Source organism: Neospora caninum, chromosome III (assembly GCF_000208865.1).
Source record: "Neospora caninum Liverpool complete genome, chromosome III".
Taxonomy (NCBI): Eukaryota; Apicomplexa; class Conoidasida; order Eucoccidiorida; family Sarcocystidae; genus Neospora; species Neospora caninum.
In genome coordinates, this window is record NC_018388.1 from 638310 (window position 1) to 657422 (window position 19113).

Genomic DNA, 19113 nt, shown 5'->3' on the forward strand with positions numbered 1-19113 from the left:
CACAACGCACCAGTCCGCAGTCCGTCATAACTTGTCCATCCAACTGAAATTCCTCCGCAGGAAGGTTCAAGTGTCAAATGCTCTGACCAAGGCACATGCACAGGAAATGTCAATAGGGAAGGGCAATGTGAAATAAAAATATAGGCCGCAGAAAATTGGCACAATATCATGCACATGGAGACGGCCACCAATGGCGCTGCTCAGGAAGCTGGACTGCGAAGAGTTACAAACAAGCGCGCCGTCCGTCCAGTATGACACCGTTTTCCCCTTCCACTCGAGACAAGGACTGGCAGGGATGTGAGATTTTTAGAACTAGGGTAGAAAAGGGGGGAGAGTTCAAGTCAAAAACACCATCTGAGAAGGCATGACCTCAATTGCTGCGTTGCAAGGGGAAGCCTGGCCACAGGCATATTACAGCGCCCGCAGAACAGGTCTTTTCACAGCCCCGGCAAGACAACAGTCTCCAGCTGAACCTTTCGACGGGCACGGCAAGCTAGATGATTCCGCTATGTCCTGGAGGCCGGGGAAGGCCGGTGCTATTTTCAAATATGAGTTTCCATCTGTATAGACACCAGAGAACAACTTTTGCACAAGAAACCCGCTGCAGCTCGCAACTTTCTCCCCTCCTGTACTTGACTTTTGACTCGGTTACCTTCGATGACCAGCCCAGCTAAGGACAGTGTCTTGCGCAGCTTGCGCGGAACACGTGCGCAAAGCAGCGGTTGTCAGAGCAGCCTAAGAAACCCGCTTACGGCAGCTTTCTCCTGCTCTTGGATACTGCTACAGCCATCCAAGATTTGTCACAATTTCTTTCTATGATAAGGTCTGACAGGAACGAGACCGAGAGGGGCTGCTGCAATATCTGCATGGCGGTGGAGACACCTGAATCAGGACGCTGTTGTCTCTCCTCCGGTGCTGTTGTACAGCAGATAGACGGGTCCTACGGTGTTTCGTTACGAGATACGTTTATTTCAGTGCTTTTTTCTGGAACTGTTCTTTGCTTCTGCGGAGTCTGCCCGCCGTTCTATCTTCTTGTCGCTCTGTGAAAACCACCGGCCAAAGCGGGGCGGCATACGGCGGACCCACGCGTTTCTGCCGGTTTCCGGGGTCGAGTACAGATAGACTTCCTGTATGTTGAAGCGCGATGTTCACTCGCTCGTACCACAAGGAACTTGGAAGTTGATGTGGATTGCTACCAACGGAGCCTTTGCTAACAGGGTCTGAACACGGATCGCTTTGGCAGTGGTAATGTATGTACGGTTCTTCCGGGCTTCCAATGGCGCCCGACTGCAGTCCGACGGCGTTACAGAATGCCCAACAGCCTCCGTCCATGATGCGACGGCGGCAATCAGCTGCGCGTGACTGACACCGCAACAAGGATCCATCGCTGCTAGCTACTGTGTTTAACAAGAGTAATACCAAAAGGGACGACACCCGCCGGCACGGCTGCGGGCAGCGTGTCGGAGGGCGAGGGAAACAGCAGTCAAACAGCAAAAGCAGGCAGGTCGTGGTCGACCTCCATTAGGGTTGGAAATTGTTATTCGGTTTAGTACCTGGGTTGGAAGGCGGTGCATCAGACACCCCGGAAGGCGCCCAACAAGTGCTTTCACCATCGTGCAATTGCGTTTCATTTCGGACACAGCATCCTGTGCACCGTTCGGAGAGAAAAGCAGGTGACTACGAAATGAGTGTCTGCACCATTTGTTTTTTAATGTGCTGCTGACAAATTACAGCCAGAGCCCAAATGTAGCATTTTAACACGCACAACGTTTGTCACACCGATGGCACATTCGTACACTGGTGAACGAGGAATCCAGCATCTTGGCTAGATTATAGGGCATTTCAGGCGAGCCCCTCGGTGCTAAGGTGTCTCGCTAGGCACACTACAGAAGGAATTAGCGCGTAGGGTATGCAACTGACGTCCACCGCCGAATGAAGAGACGGCTTCTGACGCCCCGCATCCTGATTGCTTATTAGCCGCAGAAAAACGAGTGTAACACCGTCATTGCAGCAAAGGACTCATGAGACTGTCCAGTTGTTAACTATCACGGGCTGTCGGCTCTACGAGACGGGGCGGTTCTGTTTCATTGTTCACATAGTGTGGGAAGAAAAGCACGGAACAGCACCATGTCAGTCGTGCATGAGTATGTATGCTCTTTGAAAGAGCTACACCCTATTGAGCTGCAGTCGACGAAAATATGACACTTTCTCTTTCAATTAACTCAGGGGAGGCGAAGCGACACCGCCTTGAATTACCTCCAAACGTAACCCGTACTAACTCCCAAAAAGTGTGCAATCGACTGTGAGTTTCTTCGCTGCGATCTCACAGTAGTGTCTAGCGTGACACTGCTTACGAGTGAGCTGGGAAACAGGGGGAGTCCTCTAGACCGCAGCACCCCCACGCTTGATGTCTAATTTAATGGCGACCTATGGGGGGCCAAAAGAACGGCTCGATTCTGCAGGATTCAGAAGGTCGTACCTGCTCTCGTGATTCAACCTAGGAATTCTGACAACTCCGCTCGTAACTTCGATTCAAAAGAACAGTGGCTCAGGGCTTCACCCACTTTTCCTCCTCGTCGAATGCTAGCAGAGTATTGGGCAAAAACGCTATGGAGGCTTGTCTCGGATAGGTGCGTGCCTGATCTATTCATTTTTCCTGCTCCCGTTTAAAGTCAGCTGGTCCCGCGTTCCCCACCTTACCAGTTCAACACGATACGCAGTGCGCAGTTGAGCCCGGTGCCTGAATCCACCTGACCGTGCTGTTGGCGCTGTAGCAGACGCTGCGTAGTCGAGAAAATACGGTCAAAATGCCGCGGTAGAACAATATGAGTTGGTGATCTCCGACTGGGGATCAGTGGACTTGAAACAGGGTAAATTTTTCTGGAGGGTTTTTCTTGACAGGAATTTTCCCGGTGTTTTGTGTACGCCTAGACTTCAGGTGACTGCCATTGTCCTGCAAGGACCTTTCCCTGCGTGATTTTGGACGTGTTTTTTGTACGCGTCTGGGGGCAGTCTATGCAGAAAAGCTGAGCAGGTCGTCAACACTAGCGGTGCGTCTATTAACGAACGGGACTCAACCTGTGTGCGATTTCCATGAGCCTACGCTGTAGGTTCCTACTGAACGCCTCTTTGGATCACTTTGAGAGGTACGTTGTTTTCTATCATGGCCTCAGCTCCGCCTATGAGAGATTTCACTGGAAAAGGAATTCTCTCACACCAATCTTTCCACAAGGCGATGCCGTAAAAGCGGTCGGTCCCAGCTTCACAAGTGGTAGCTTTCACAGATTTCTTCCTGTTGTTTTACTTGCCTTCTCTCACAGTGCGACGACAGTGTTCTATTGCTCCTGCGGAGACGGCTTCACCCCGTTTGCGGTGGCAACGCGTCTGACAAGTTCCTAATCCACATAGGAGTGTGTCTGGTCGCACGATATCGACACCAACGTAGCCGCAACGCCCAGTGCTACCACAAAGCTGCTAGTATGAGAACATTCTTGCGGGAGGTGCAATGTGTGGCATGCAGGAACGACATACAATCGGAAAGAATCCAGAGATCTATAGCCGTAGCTGAACCCGGTGACTCTTCCTGTTGGAAGCGTCTTCAGGGTCGCATCACCATGGTGGGACATTCTTCTCTCCGTGCCTTCCGGCTGGGCAATCTGGCTGTTCTGGGCGCTTTATTCATTATCACCGTTGCGGCCGAGCCTCTAGCTGAGAAGGCACCAGAAAAATTGGCCGGGTTGAAATTGTCGAATGACGAGAATGGGAACCGCCGCCGACCGAAGCGGTTTCAGGACATTGCGGTACTAGAGACAGACGGGAAGTTGTCGCCTGAAACTCAAGCAGTTCTGGACTCCTTTCTTGACGTCGGCAAGCAAGAGAAAAAGTCACGCCGTCGTTCTGCATCCAATGAAGGAACCGAACAGGAGTCAGACAGGACTCGACACATACCGCCGCCAGCTCCAACATACGTTCCCAAGTTTGTGCCTATGAACATGTCTGAACCCTTTCCCTCTGCCCCTGGCTTTGCCTCCCCGACCTCGTCGTCTCAGTCCGAGGAATCTGAGGAAGGTAAGTTGTGCTGACAGTTTGAAACATAAGATGTCATTTTGAGGACCTGGTCTCTCAGCCCATTGGCCTCACCCATGTTTCCAGACACAGTACAGTTGGACGTTTACTGAGGCCCCAGGTTTCAGCAAATGAAACGTGTTCTGAGAAGAGGTATGAAGGTATCCATGGTACTGGCACTGGGGTCTCCGCCATCACACGCAGCGGCCATCACGACACGAAGAAAGCTGCTGTTAGAATCGTCTGGTTTTTTCTTTCTGCTCTGCCCACACAGACTTTTCTTATGATATCGAAAAGGAGTACGAGAAAGCCAGATTGAAGTACCGAGATGCGCAGGTCGTCAAGGACAAGGAAGAATTCGATTTCATCGTCGTGGGATGCGGTTGCACAGGGTGCCCCTTGGCGAGCTATCTGGCCTTGAAAGGCGAGGGTAAGCCTGCGTGACAGCAGCTGCTGAGCTCGCTTTTTCTTGACATCCTTTTCGCATATTAGCGGCCGGTGGCATTTAAGTTTCCGTGTTGCTTAACAGACAGTGCCATCTTGTGAGCGTCGCTCCCAGGTCGGCAGTGCACGACTAGCCCTACTTCAAAATGCATTTCTAATTTGCTGTGGCACTTTCTTTCAACAGGTCGTCGAGTTCTGGTGCTCGAAAGAGGGCTCGAACGTACATTTGACCAAACCCCAATGGCGATGACTGTCTACGGACATGGTAACGTCCTTGAAAGCAGCATATCTTGCAACGTTCAGAAGGGTAGATTGGTTCCCTATGTTAACGTGGATGATGGGAGGTAGTGTACCTTCCGAGTTTGTTGATGCAACAATAGTGCACCGTAAATAAAGCAGAGTAGTTGTTTGTGAAGTTCCAAGGTTTATGGTAATACAAGGCAGAACTAGATTCGATCGAAAGGCCAAGCGCAAGCCCCCGTGCCTGGCTATGAAGGAGTCCATTATGGTTGGAACGAGTTATGGTGGCCTGAAGGACTCAGAAGCAACATCTGCTCTATGCTGACGTTCTCGTCCATGGATCAGTTTTTGACAGCGCAAGGCTAGTTGGACGTTTCTGGACAAGACATGGCATGCAGCCCTCTGTATTTCGTTCGACTGCCATCGCTTTCACGCCGTACGGCTGCCGCAGTCTCTTTTCATTTGGGATGCGGCCGTTCCTTCTCTGTACTTCAGGTGTTGCCGCTGCGGACCAGACCATGATGCAAGTCATCAACACACGAAGCGGGGTGCGGACGCACGTTGCGACTGTTATGGGCGGCGGGACGTCCAGCGATTTAGCCATTTATGTGGAGGAAACGGAGAACTACTTTAAATATATGAATAAGCGGTTCCCCGCCTACAAATTCCACTGGCCTACAATCCAAAGGGTACGGTCTTTCAGCATGCGTTCGACCATTGGTTCGTTCGACCATTGGTTCCTCACTTTCGCAGTGAAAACGCTCGGCAGTCAGGCACCAAACTACTCAGCCAGCATCCACTCGAGAAATACGCGTTGCAGGCCACCATATGGTGTGCATTGATTAGATGTGAAACGCCTCGTGCGATGGCTAAACTCGTGTACAGCAACTGAGTCGAAAATTCGTATTGCATCGTCTTACGATTTGCAGGCTTACAGATACGTACGGAGAATCGTTGCTCGTCGCATGCCATACGACAACTACTTCGGCCTCCGCTTTCAGCAAGCCCTTCAGTGGAGAGGCTTCAGGCCTATTGGAGGAAAAATACCCGCAGACTACTCTTCTTCGCTTCAAGTAATCAAGCCCTGTAAAAAATTCCTTGTTATTGTGTTATTATATCTAGGTTGCCTCGATTCCTGCCGTTTGTGCGACGCCTTCACTCACGGATTCCGCAAACACCGGAGAGTTAGGGTTAGCTTTACCGCGTTTCAACTCCAGTAGTCGAGGAAGTAGAGGAGGCTAGTGACGTCCAGCCACCGATACATCCATTCCGTGGTTATCGGCAGCACTCCCTGGTATGGCTGATAGAGGCTGCCGGTGCACATGCCCCAAGGCTCTGTTTACTGATCTACTAAAAATTCAGGTTTCATTCAGACGAGCTAGCCTCTTCGTTGCACAATTCGCGGTTTTTCATGGGCTGCGCTTGGGTGAGTTTGCATACAGATGGATAAAGTGTGGAGCAGCTACAGTCTGTTCGATACCAAAGAAGGAGGTTTCCGCCGATCGACTGACGTCTTTATTGATGAGCTGCCCGAGCGTGCGAAAAAGAATCTGGTTGTGCGCACGCGACACAACGTGGAGGTATGTATGGAGTCAGCTTGCCTGCATGACTGGAGGCAGATAGAAGGAAACGTCCGCACGTACGCGTTGCCCAAACGAATAAGGGTAACATGCCAGCAGAAAAGGGGACGTTCCAGAGGGTTCAGGACTCGGTTCGCGTTTCAGCTGTATACTGATGTTTGCACCTGGTCCCTGTCCTCAGTGGATCGAGTTCGACCTCGACCAAAATCCTCCGCGTGCGAAGTGTGTCGTCTACCGACCAACGGCCTATGAAGATATCAAGCCGCAAGGCACTAGCTTTGCTTCTTCGTTGCCTTCTAGCAGCGCTCGTAAGCTTGTCACACGGATCTCAAAGGAACACAAGTCCATGTATCCGCGGTTGTTCTCCTACAGTGGACGGTTCTCTGGCGAGTACCAATTGTCTGCTGAACACCGTCAGGGCGCAGCGAGCTTCCCGCTAAAAAACAAAAGCACCTGAGAGAGGAAACACAGTTAGCGGATAATTTGTGCGAGAGGAATTCAATTCGTTTGTTACATGTCGACACGTCTCTCGTAACGGTACTTCTACATTCGAGGCATGCCATGGAGACGTACGTTGTTCGTTAGTCTGGTCCTCTGAAGATGTATGGGACGTAACAGGCTCGTACACAGTATCCGTGAAGGGTCATGCAACAGCGGAGAACACCGAATGGCAGGCCGCTAGTGTTGGACTCTGGTTCCACTGAAGTTCTTTTTCCCAGTACTCCCAGAAGCTCCCTAACACTTAGGCTGACTCAGGAGAAAACAGTTTCGCGCTACCTCTACACGAATTAACTGGCAGTGACGTGCTGTACGCAACGCGGCCACGTCTCTGTGTTTCTTCTCAGATTGGGGCCCTTGGGTAGGCACATTCCTCGCTCCAAAGAGCGTCCTCATTAAATCTGGGGAGGTCGATCCAACAGATTTCTTCCAGAAGAAACAAGCCAAGTTCTTCCGCAAGGTGTGCCTGACGGAACGACGGGGTTCGCAGATCATTCTCAGCGCAGGTGCAATCCACTCTGCTGTCATCCTCTACAAATCTGGTAAGCAGACCCTCATGCTTCTGACGGGGTCTTTTGAGTTAGGAGTCTTCCTACTGGCCAACGATTCCTGCCGTAGCTGGTCGACGTACGCTTTGAAGCATTGGAACGGCAGCGCCAGAAAAAAGTGGCGCGAGTTCTCGTCTCGTAATTGTTTGCCAGGTATCGGCCCGCTTCCGCAACTAAAGAAAATCAAGACTCCCGTCATTGTGGAACACCCATATCTGGGTAAGCGTGCTTCAGTTAGGATGCATCCGCATACATTCCCGAATTCCTGCCTTCCGCGATCGACACCGCCCTGCGTCCTGTTGTATATAAGCGGCTTTCAACTTCCCAGCCATTATCATGCATGATGCAGAAGCGACCGATGGTCATGCGACTCCGCGAGACAGCAGTCCTTGCCCTTATGGTGGCTTTGCAGCGACACTGTCAGACGTTGGCACTCACCCGTGATCGTGTCCACCCCTGCCTCTCCTGCTTTGCAACCTCGCGCCTTCCTTCGGTTTTTTCGTTGTTTTCTTTCGCCAGGGCAGCGTTTCAGCGACCGTGTGTTCATTCCGGTCAGTGCCTTCTCGAAGCACTACGCTGACGAGCTGACACCCGTCCCGTTTGCACCTATCCGGCGTTTGTCAACCTTGGATCCACTTTCGTCGAAAGCGACGACGCCTCGAGCCAGGGCTCGCAGAGACAAGCATGTCGCCAGCAATAACGAGGATGCAGACCAAACGAGCGGCAATGAGGACACCAAACGAGGCGGCAGAAAGGAACGTCGACACCACAAGGGCATCTTCGCTACCGGTGGCCAAGTGAACGCAGGAAGCGGCGACGAGAACGCTGACGCCACTCAGGGTGTGACGAGAGCAGACGGCGGGATATCGGCTCTTGGACTCACTGAAAACGAAGACGAAGCCCAGCTGGCGAGTGCGCCCAGCGACGAGGAAGATCAGGCGTCAGGCTCGTCGCCCGCCCGCATCTTCCTTGCTGACCTCCAGAGGCCCATACCTCCTGAGTTATCTGGGAAGTACCTTGACGTCTACTTCCCTCAAAAAGGAGACCTGGATCCACCACGAGTGTGCCAAGGCTTGGGAATCAAAAAGGGAGGGCCGCCGCATGGCTGTGACAAGGAAAATTACAGGTGAGTTTCCAGGGCAGACGATCCGGAGGTATGCATTCGCCGCAGGCGGAGACCAGCTTTCGAGAAACGAATTGCACCTGTATGGGTGTCCCCTACGCCGTAAAAGTGCCGCCGGGAAAAATAACGATGGCTCACAAGATATCTGCGACCAGCCACAGAGGCAGAGAGGTCTGGGAGTTTGTCTCATTCGAACCCGTTCTACGCGATTTACGTCGATCGTTTCTTTTCCGCTATGTCGGGTTTGTGCTGTTCACTTGTTGCAGTATCGGCCGCCGCACATTGAGTTGCTCTTTGATGGTCGCGGAGGAGATGTCCGGGGGTCGCGCTCAGGAAGGCATCATTTATGCTTCCCGTTTCATTTTCCCTCCCCTCTTTAGAAACGACCCTCTCGTTGATGTTATATTCGAGATCCTGCAGTCATGCTCTGAGTACAGAGCCCCCTACGGCGTTGCAGGTTTGAAACCGTTGTGCGCTATTGTGGTGCCAATTATTAAGTGTTTCCGGTAAGCAGACTGAACGTGTAGCTTTCCCCGAAGCCTCACTGACCAGCATGCCTAGAGGCGTTCCACAGCGAGTGGATTTGTCCCGTAAACTGAGAGAAGATCCCGCGTGACCTGTTCAAGGCTTCTTCCAGCAATCGACGGAGACGTAACACGGAGACGTCGTCGTCTCCAACCGTGGGTTGACTCAGCTCCACTCCTGCTCGACAGAGTGATGAGTCAACTGTGTGACATGCAGGTCCATATATTCCGCCTGGAGCTAGAGATGTAGTAACACCGTACAACTCCCTCAATCCATACCTGCTTGGCGCGCCTCAGTGAAAACCGTTTTGGTGCTGTCCCCTCAGGAAGTCACTTGCAACCTTTTACTTCACATCCGAACCGAAATCCCGAGGTTCGGTTCGTCTGTCTGCCAACGGCATGATTGACGTCAACGGCAACTACTTGAAGGATGAGCAAGACCTCTTTGATGCCGTCCGTGGTGTGTCGAACCTGATTAACGCTATGAACGGAGACGCGTACAAGTAAGCGAAGCACCCAGGCATGCACACGTAACTGTGCCTCGTCGAAATCGATGTGTTTGAGAGTCATGAACCAGTTGTCCGTTCCCCAGACAGTATATATAGCGCAAATGCGTTTGTCAGCTTGGAACCTCGACGGGGTTGATGAACCTTCAGGATGGCCCGCGTCGGGGCTGCACTCAACTGCTGACTGCCCTTAGCATCCGCTTTGTTTCCGCGAGGCCCAAAAGAAATTCGGGCAGCAGAGGACCTCACTTACAGGGGACTATGGCCATCTCCGATACGCGCCCAACCTCGTGAGCCGTGCCTTGACCATAGGGCGGTGACTGACTGATCCAAGGGAGAAGTGTGTTTTAGAAAATGCGTGAACAGGAGGGCGCCCCGGTCGCGCCCTGAGACGCTTTATGAGACAGCTTCCTCTCTTGCGCAGTTTTCAGGTGGGAAGGCCACTGTGTACATGGAAAGGGCCCCGCCCTGTGGGTGTCCATTGTTTCGTTTTTCGCTGCTGTCTCCAGAGGTGTTCTCCAGCCTGCCGGGTCGCTCTCGTGCCCAGAGACGGTCTTGAACGGCCTGCTCGATCTCATCTTGACTGTGGCAAGCATGACTTCCCTCTTCGTCACGAAGCCCGGGAACCTTCCTCTGGTAAGCCGGCAAAACCACAAGCCGCGAGAAGAGGATCCCTCAGCAGAGCGTTCTCGAGTCGAGGGCACCTCCAGTTTGCTTTCGTGTCCGTCCGTGTGGCCAGCCTCTGGGCGGGAAGGGTAACATACACGTGACTTCTCCAGAGCTGGGTAACGTAGTTGTTCGGCTATGCCCCATCAGAAGGGGTTCGCTTGCTTACCCTGTCCGGTGGTGGGACAGTGCGGATGGAGACACTGTGCTCTGAGAAACGTACGGGCTGTATGGGCTCTCGAGACGTAGCTCCATATTTCCCAGTTTTTTCTACAAGTGGATCCCTTCCATTTTCTGAGGGCGGAATTTTGCATTCCGGCTCAGTCCGTTGGTTGGGAAGAAGTCGCTTTCTTATTCCCACAATAAAGCGGACGCGGGTAGTAGTCAAGGGGAAACCGAACCTACCTGCACTAGCGCGCAGCTGTCCTAGCCCATGAGAAAGCTCCGGAACGGCGCTGTCTTGTGTGTGCAGATCCAAAAGTACCTGCAAGATTTGCTGCCCACAAACAGTCGTCGCCTTCGGCGCTTGGTCGCCATCGGCGACAACGTCAAGCCCCGGCGTCTGGAGGCGACGGATCTGGGCGACCTCGAAGAGCCTGGCGACTACCACCAGGACGGCATGAACGAGCCGAACACATTCATCTTGGAGGATTACAGCGAGCATGTGATCGACAATGTGGACGAGAAGAAGATGGAGGAGCTCGGAATCAAGCGCAAGCTGGAAGAAGTGAGGAGAAGGGAGGCGTCCGCTGTGTGCGGAGTGGCCACGGACGCAGGAGAGGTCCAGCACACTTGCGACACGGCATAACCTATGTACTCAGTGCCTATGAACAAGACAAGGACAAGCGGAAAATGGTGACTTGGAACCCCAATTTGCAGGTCGCGGGGGTAAAACCAAACTCACAGAGGACGGTCTCAGTAGGGTGATGCTTTCGTAGAGACATTTCACTTCTGGACCGTTTCGACTGGTTTTCCTTTACAGGCCGGATTCGACTTCGAGGCTTACAGAAAGCACCTGGACCCGAATGCTGAGGAAGACAAAGAGACAGTCATTTCCGAGACCGCCAACTGGTTCGTCTCGCGTCGTCTGCAGCAGCAGATGGAGGAGGACCTACATCTTACCGATGAAGAGAGGCACACCGCGCGTCGCCTCATGGAGCTCCAGCGCGAACAGGAAGACAAAGCCGCGGAACCAGCGTTCGCAGTGTCTGCTGAAGAATTGGCGGAAGCGAAGGCAGCTTGCCAAAAGCCGTGCAGCGGAGAGGAAAACGAGGCCTGCCCCGCCGCAGATGTCTGCTGCGCGGCCTTCAACAACTCACTCTGCGTCCGTACGGACGAGACAGTGGAGCTCGAGCGTCGCCTACAGGAGGAGATGTTCCACAGGAAAGTGGCGGGCAGTGCACCTTCTCGACAAGCGAAACAAACCCAAGGCGTGCAGAACGAGAAAACGGCGGTGCATCCAGAAATCTTCCTGGGTGCGTTGCCGAACGCGTTGCCGGAACTCTTGAACTTCGTGCCATCCCCGCAGAAGTCGCCGCCCCATCCCATTCTCTACGAGAAGCCTCCGCCTCACGATTTCCCTACTTACCTGAACCCCCCCAAACCGGAAGGTTTCCCAGACCCGTCCATGTTCCCCGCAACTCCCCCTCCCGGCACACCTGCCATCGACGCCCTGCCGTACACCAACAAACAATGGGCTGCCACATTTCCCCCGCGACTTCCAAGTGAGCGTCACATCATACGCAGAGCTTGAAGGGGTCTCTGATCACGGAACCGGGCTTCGATGTCTCGACTCGTGGCGCCGCTGCTTCAACGTAGACCGACAGGGAGAACTTGGCTCGCCGGCCGTAGCGCTATGCCCCTGCTAGACGGAAGGACGGGGCTTGTGAGGTAGCTGCGGAGAGACAGATGACCACCGATGTAACTGAAGACCTGTTGTGGAAAGGGGGCACTGAGGCCTCCCGGAGAGCGCCTACACATTACGCAGGTCCATGCTTCGCGCTTGTGTGCCTGCACTTGCATTGTGAAGTCACAAACGCTTTTTCAACCCCCCCCCCTTGTTTGCGCGCCGTGCTATCGCTGCTCTTCAGATCCATACAAGCCAAAGGAAGTTGCAAAGTACGCGCTCACCTACATGTCGAGCGTATGGCATCACAGCAACACGGCTCCCATGGGTGAGGTGGTCAACACGGACTTCGAGGTCATTGGCACTCAGGGTCTTTCCGTCATCGACGCCTCGGTTATGAACCAACTGACGCGATTGAATCCCCTTGCTACTCTTATCATGTTTGGAGTGTAAGTCAGAGTCGACGCCGGCTTACCACAGTGGAGCCGTGAGCAGTGCAACGCCAGATACAAAGGCTATCTTGCAGTAGAAGACGCGATACATAGCGCTTTAGTCTAGCAGGTCAGGGGACGTTGCAACACGCGGGTAGTCTGTCTCAGTTCGACAGGTGTAACAATGTGCATGGCCAGCCCAAGGCAGTCTGAGAGAAACGTTATGCCCCGGACTGGCTGCCTCTTGCCTGTTCTGCTGTACAGCTACGGAGCCATGAAGAAGCTAAAGAAAGCAGGTGTAGAAGATGTTCTCCCCCCTCTACCCCATGACCACTGAACTGTTCGGCGACTCGAACAAGCGTGCCGCCGTTTGCTCCCAACACCGCCTCGGAACATTCGGAACCGGTTTTATGCTGACACCTAACTTGTGAAAGTTCCCCCGTACTGAACTGGTCAAGAGAATTTGGTCTGCGCTCTCCAAAAGTGCGACATCTTCCACCTCACCAGGTTCACGCTGGTTGCCTTCATGGAGACGTCTCTCTGGCAGAATTGAGGAGTGGCAAAACAGCCACACACACACTCGCTGCCCGTTCCGGCAGGACGTGTACCTTTTTGCACGTAAAATCCAGGTCTCTCTCTCTTCCCTTGGTCTTCATTCCCGTATGTGTTCCGCTTATGGCCGGTGCGTGGGGCTGTAGAACAGCTGTAACGCATCGACCCGCGTGTCCCCGTTCGTTCGCCGGTTTGCTATATTCCCACGACCACCACATATCACATCAAGCCGTGCTCGCGGAAGCGCCGCGCTTCGCAGAACGGTGTTGTGACCCGTGGATGTTGTACTTTGTATGCTTTTCATCGAGAGCGCGGCTGTGGGCGACAGGTAGCAGCCGGACGAGAGAAGACCACACACTCAGCGCCGAATTTTTCCCAGCACGCGCATTTCCCTCCGGACTTTCCGAGACAAGCAAAACCATGTGCTAATTTAAAGAAACAGCCCACACAGAGCGCCTTGTAAAACAGTGTCCCGCCCAGGGCGCGGACAGATGATTGCCAGACACAGTCTGCCGCAGGACAGCAAGAAGTCTTTGCTCGCGCGTGAGATCAGCTGAACGCGACAGCGGGTTTGTCATGTGGTAGTTAAGCTTCTTTAATTGGCGAAGGCCTGCTACAGCGTCTCGAGACGTCAGTAGACAGCTAACGACAGCCGCCGCTTGTTGTCACGCTCGGTATCCTGCTGGTCAGATGTGACAGTCATGTTTGTCGTCCCTTTCGAGTATCTGGAAAGAAGTTAGGCGAGGCTGCCTTCGAGATCAAAGGCATCGGGTTGCCTCTCGGATTACGTCTCGCACCCACAAAGAGGCGCCTAGCCGACGACTCCAGGGTATATGTCCATGCGCCATACGACCCATCTTGAAATGCTAAATGAATTCTGGTACCTTCGGACCGGCTGATGTCGATGGCCCGGTACAATAAACGAAACTTAGCGAGACACACGCGGTCTCATTGGACTCGTTCTCGCGCAAATATGCGCCATAAGTATTCCCAAATCTATGTGACCTTTTACGGAGCGTGCATCCCCACCTCGCGTATCGCTACGCGGTTTGCTGCGCACAGCTGCCATCCCAAACTACTGGTTTCAGCGAACCTTTTATCTATTGACTGGAACATTTCATCACACCAGTGGTACATTCGTTAAGTGTCGGGTGGAGGCGCCTGCTCCCAAAGGAACGGATCAACAGAGAAAGTAGACCCACTCATATCCATTTTCGCGCAAGCACGCACCGAGTCGTTATGCCGAGGGCGCAGTTCATCGTGGGTGCCCGCCTGCATCACTCTGTCCCTACAAGACTCCATCCTTGAGACAGTGACCGGACTACAAGGCCGCTTAAAACGGTTTCCGCCAGTTGCTGAAACATGCCATCACAGAAACGAAGGGAAAATTTGCTTCCGGTCTCCGCCCTCTGGAAAATACACCGGCCAGAGGGCCCCGTCACGGCGCTGTGGCTTCTATTCACCGTCGTTCTAAGAGGAATCTTCACGCTCGGCCGTCTCTTGCGATCTCCACTTTCGGTGCTCTCGCGCTGCGTTCCAGGAAAACAAGCCACAGAAAGTGAAACAGGTGGCTGCTTCGCGGCGGAAAACGCCAGGGCGTGCATGAGACTCTACTCTTCACATGGGTCCGACCGAAGCTCAAAGATAGAGACGGAGATTGCGGATGCGGCAACCCAAGCCGAGCGTGCCTCCGAACATTTCACAGGAGCTAGGTGGGCAGTTGCATAGGTTGCGTGAGCGTTTTGTGAAAGACCTCGAACAGGCGACTCGGGACGCGCAGCACCTCGTGGAACACCGCAGCCAAAGGGGGCACAGTGCATGTACACCCCTCCACCGATCTGCTCACGTGGAATCTCCTTCGCGCTCCCTATTTTCTCTGGAGTGCTGGCACTGTCCGTCGAGACCAAAAACTGCTGCTACCCTTACCCAAAGCGAAACGCGCATGTGAGAGTGCCCTTTTCAGGGGCTGCAAGACATGAACGCAAATCGCACTGGAGCTCAGCCTCCCGAAAAGAAGAGAGCTGCACTTGCGCGGCTTCGTCGAAGCCGCACATATTACCAGTCACGCGGAAACGTTAAATCTGCTTCGTGCACACGCCCTTCCTTTCAAGATCCACCAACAGCCAAACCGCATCTGTGTGTCAGACACCCGTCTATGAAGACGACGGGTTTCGCCAAAAAATTGAAAACACCGGATGGTTTTTCTTACGACACGGTGCGTTTTCCTTTCGTGCAGTTCTGGATAGAATTACTGGACCGTATACCACACGACGCTGTTGCGCTAGCCCAAGACCTCACGTGCGTGGCCATTCCACTTCGAAGGACCCCTACCGCGACGGAATCATAACGGCTTTGTGTGTGCGAAGATCGCTTCCACGGTTTCGACGCCATGAATTCCCTTGTGTGACAGGAGTGCACAGTCTATGCTCCGACCTCGGCAGCTACGGTGCAGTGCATATGGCGCTGCAAGTCGCCGTGTACGGACGTTCAGGCCGAAATCATGTGTTGCCCGCCGACGCTCAGAGGACGGCTGCGGGCGTATGCAGAGGCCTTACCCCGAGAACGTCCTTGCGATTTGTTTGATTCGCCAACGCGCAGACTCTCCGACACATGTCGTACAATGCCGCTTCACTTCGTTCGGGAAAAAGCTCCTGGACGCGCGAATACATGCACAACTCAAATTGCCCGCCGTGAACCGCTTTGGACGCGAGGGCGCGACGGCTAAGGCGGCGCGCGTGTACATGCACTGCCATAACGAAAGTCTGTAGGTGTCCTCTTTGGACATATGTGGCGACTGCTTCGCAAGCATGGACGCTCAACGATGCTGCCTGGCTAGAATGAGAAGTGAAGACGAAAGACATGTGACGCTCGAACCACCTGTGCAGCTCCCCGGTCGTCCGCACGCGTGTGCGCAAACGGGCGCTCTAAAAAGTGGGGAGCCTCTGAACTTCGTCGAAAGTGGTTTCGGCGGGCGGGGCCTGTCCGCGTTTTCTTTACCTTGAGCTGACCATGCAGATTTGCGAAAACGACATCGTGCGGCTGCAGACTGCGAAGCTGCTTCTCCTGGTCCTTCATGAGATCAACGTAGTCCTCCCTCGTCTCCGCCTTCGTCACCGCAAACAGACGGAACTGCACGCGCGACGAAGACAGACGCACGAGCGACATACAGCAGGCCCCGGAGCCGCGGAGCAGATTCCCCTCGACGCAAAAGGAATCATTTTCTACATGCATCCACTTGCAGCCCCAAGATATCCCCGGATGTGAAGCGCTGCTTACTCACTATGACCTCCAGACGCTGGGATCATACGAATTCATTGAGACACATTCTTCGGCGCCTACACGCAGTCCTTCGGGAGAGAGAATGTACCTATGTGGTTTTGAACTGCAAAAATACCCATGCGTACACGTGCGTCGATGCTGTATATCGGTCCCTATATGCAATAAGCAACAGTGCACGGCACGCCGACAAGGATCGTATTTTGATTCCCGACCCGCTCACTCAACTCTGGTGGGAAGAGGTCATGCAGGAAAACAAGAACCAAGTAGAAACGTTTCTGCAGCGCGAGCTCTATTACACAAATGCGCGTCCTCGCGTGACACATGAACTGCGGGCACCCCGCCACGCCGACACGGGAGACTTGACACTCCACAAAGCTGGTTATTGACAAAGCAGAAACTCACTTTTTCTTGAGGCATGGGACGTACAGGAGACACCCGCGCCAGCTGCCGAGCCACCCGATGATAGCGTCGCTGCAGCTGCGTCTTCTCCTCGGCGCTGAGGGTCTCGAGGAATTCTGATTTTTCAGGGGACAGCGAAAGAGGCAACAAAGCCGCAGGCGAATGTGTTAGCCTCAAGCTCTCAAAAAGCGCCTTGGCGGTTAGCTAGGTACTGCTCTCTGTAGACCCACATGACGATTTCCTCAATCACGTCCACCTACACCTGGGTGTATGTACCGCGTGAAAACGTAGTGCGTCTCTCTGGAACACAGGCGCAGTATCCGTTCACGGCTATATGTACATATATATATATATATATATATCGATAAATAGATATGGACGTTTTTCCGCCTCAGAACAATGAATCCGATGAAACCGGGGGACGAATACTCCGTTAAAGCGGCAAAGAAGCATATGTATCAGAATACCCGAGCTGACAACGACTGGATTCAACCGACAAGGGCGTTCATCTTCATTCTGTCCGTGGCACTTCTCGTCCTGATTACTTCTGTCTCTCGATCTTGCCAGGTTGTACCCATCTGCTGCACGCCAGCTCTCTCTGTCTGTCTGCGTGCACGTACCCTTTCCAGGCTCCCGCCCTCTTTGCAGCTGTCCACCGGGCAATCGCGACCGAACTAGGAAGTGGCTGAGAAAACGCCACGCATACCCACCTTGTGCCTGCTTTGGCTTTGAGAACTTTTTGCATGCAGCCGCCAGGTGCAGAAGCGACGGGAGTTCGAGAGCTCCCGCGACAGAGAATTCGGGCCACAATCCCAAGAATAGGTCCTTGGTCTTCTTTTCTTCTCTCTTGACTTCCCGTTCGTTATCCGGGATTTCCTTTGGTAGCTCTTCAGACGCAGTCTCAGGCGCATCCGTCCTTGACTGAGATTCCATTTCGCTTTCCTCTGATGGTGTGGCTGCGTCTCCCCCCGATTCTGAGGATCGAGCCGGGGTCCCCGCCGGCCACCGGGCTGTCCGTACACCTGAGGTCTCCTCGCCTTCTTGGCGCTTCAACGGGGGAGAGGCAAAAGGCAGGGAAGCGTCTTGAGACGCTTCAGAGAACAGGGGACCCGACAAGGAGAGAGTAGACGCATCGAGGGAAGAGGAAGATACATCACCAGGTGACATTTTAACGCCACCACTCTTCTCGTGCGTCTCTTCTGCATGATTGTCCTCCGTTGACTCCGAGCCGGCCCCTCCATCTCTGGACGCTGTCTCAGTCTGCGCCTCTTCCCCCTCTGCGCCCGGTTTTTCTTCGGTCTCCACGTGCATGTCGTGCTCTGACTCTTCCGTTATTTGGCCTGGGACGCTGTCAGAGATCCCTTCGTCGCCTGTGAAGCTGTCACCACTCATGGCGTCAGGAGCCTCCTCACTTCCCACCGTGCGTCTCACCTCTCCCCTGCCCTCTGTATCGACAAAAGCTTCAGAGGAAAGTGCCTCGGCACTCTCGACACTTTCGCAGCGTCTCTCTTGGTCCAGCATTTTCTTGTCGCCGATGCTGATTCAGCTGGTAACTGGGGCGCACGGACAGGGTCGGTCGAACCCCTGCGCGAACACGTCAACGCCCAGCGCTCGCCACTGGGAAATTTCTAGCTACAGGCGATGGCGGCTTTGGATTATATTGCTCCGTCCACAAAAATGAAGGAGGGAGGTGTACAAAAGAAGGAAGCAAAGCGAGACAGTTTTCCAAACACACACGCCGCCGACTCGGTTCACCGGGGACGGTTTTAGGTCATCGGACTCGACGCCGTCCACAGGCAGAGGTCGTTCAGTCTTCTTCTGGAGTTTCCACTGCGCCCTTTCTCCCTTTTGGAAAGCGAACAAAAGCACGAAAAAGGATGAGGCGTTTGCTAGTCGCTGCCGAAGGTTCTGCTCTAGTTGACGGACGATGCAGCTACCCTTGCATCGGCGAGTGACCCCGCGATGTACGAAACGCCGAGAAACGAGAGAGGCAGTTCCCCAGCTTTTGCCCTTTGGAAAACAGAAAGACCCAGGCGAATTGCCAATTTGAACAAAACGGACACGGACGGATTGCCCGGAGACACGCGATATGCCAGATGAAAAATCGAAACTGGCCGGTGTGCGTGTGTGCCTTAGCACAGCCCGCCTCCCCGAGGAAATCGAGGAAGCAGTTGAGCGTCAAAAAAATCGGCTTTCCATACGAATACGTGCGTTTAAGAACGGTGTCAGCTTGCTATTTCTCACAGTTCGTCTGTGCCCTCTCCTTTTGTCCTTCTTCGTGTTGCCAGAAGAAATACCCGTAACGGGCTTTGCCGGGGCAAAGTCGGGAACAGTTCGTCTTTGCACTTTCGAGCCCGGAGTTGGACACTGGTTCTCTTGGGGACGGATTTCTAATAGACGACTATCGTTCCT

At 53.7% G+C, this 19113-nt stretch overlaps 2 protein-coding genes across 2 annotated transcripts; one reads left to right on the forward strand and one right to left on the reverse strand.

Moving 5' to 3' along the window:
• Window positions 1-3614: 3614 nt before the first annotated feature.
• Window positions 3615-12808, forward strand: NCLIV_007690 (putative oxidoreductase; the record flags this gene model as incomplete). The annotated part of the gene is made up of 15 exons (XM_003880280.1): window positions 3615-4068; window positions 4340-4495; window positions 5245-5438; window positions 6192-6329; window positions 6511-6637; window positions 7175-7369; window positions 7529-7594; window positions 7895-8501; window positions 8765-9004; window positions 9349-9525; window positions 10038-10164; window positions 10667-10921; window positions 11177-11918; window positions 12285-12489; window positions 12736-12808. 15 exons carry the CDS (start codon window positions 3615-3617, stop codon window positions 12806-12808), a joined length of 3756 nt encoding a protein of 1251 aa, XP_003880329.1.
• Window positions 12809-14493: 1685 nt separating this feature from the next.
• On the reverse strand, window positions 14494-18222 carry NCLIV_007700 (conserved hypothetical protein; the record flags this gene model as incomplete). Its single annotated transcript, XM_003880281.1, has 6 exons — window positions 14494-14552; window positions 14950-14989; window positions 15579-15674; window positions 16021-16152; window positions 16705-16817; window positions 17412-18222. 6 exons carry the CDS (start codon window positions 18220-18222, stop codon window positions 14494-14496), a joined length of 1251 nt encoding a protein of 416 aa, XP_003880330.1.
• Between the last annotated feature and the right edge of the window lie 891 nt (window positions 18223-19113).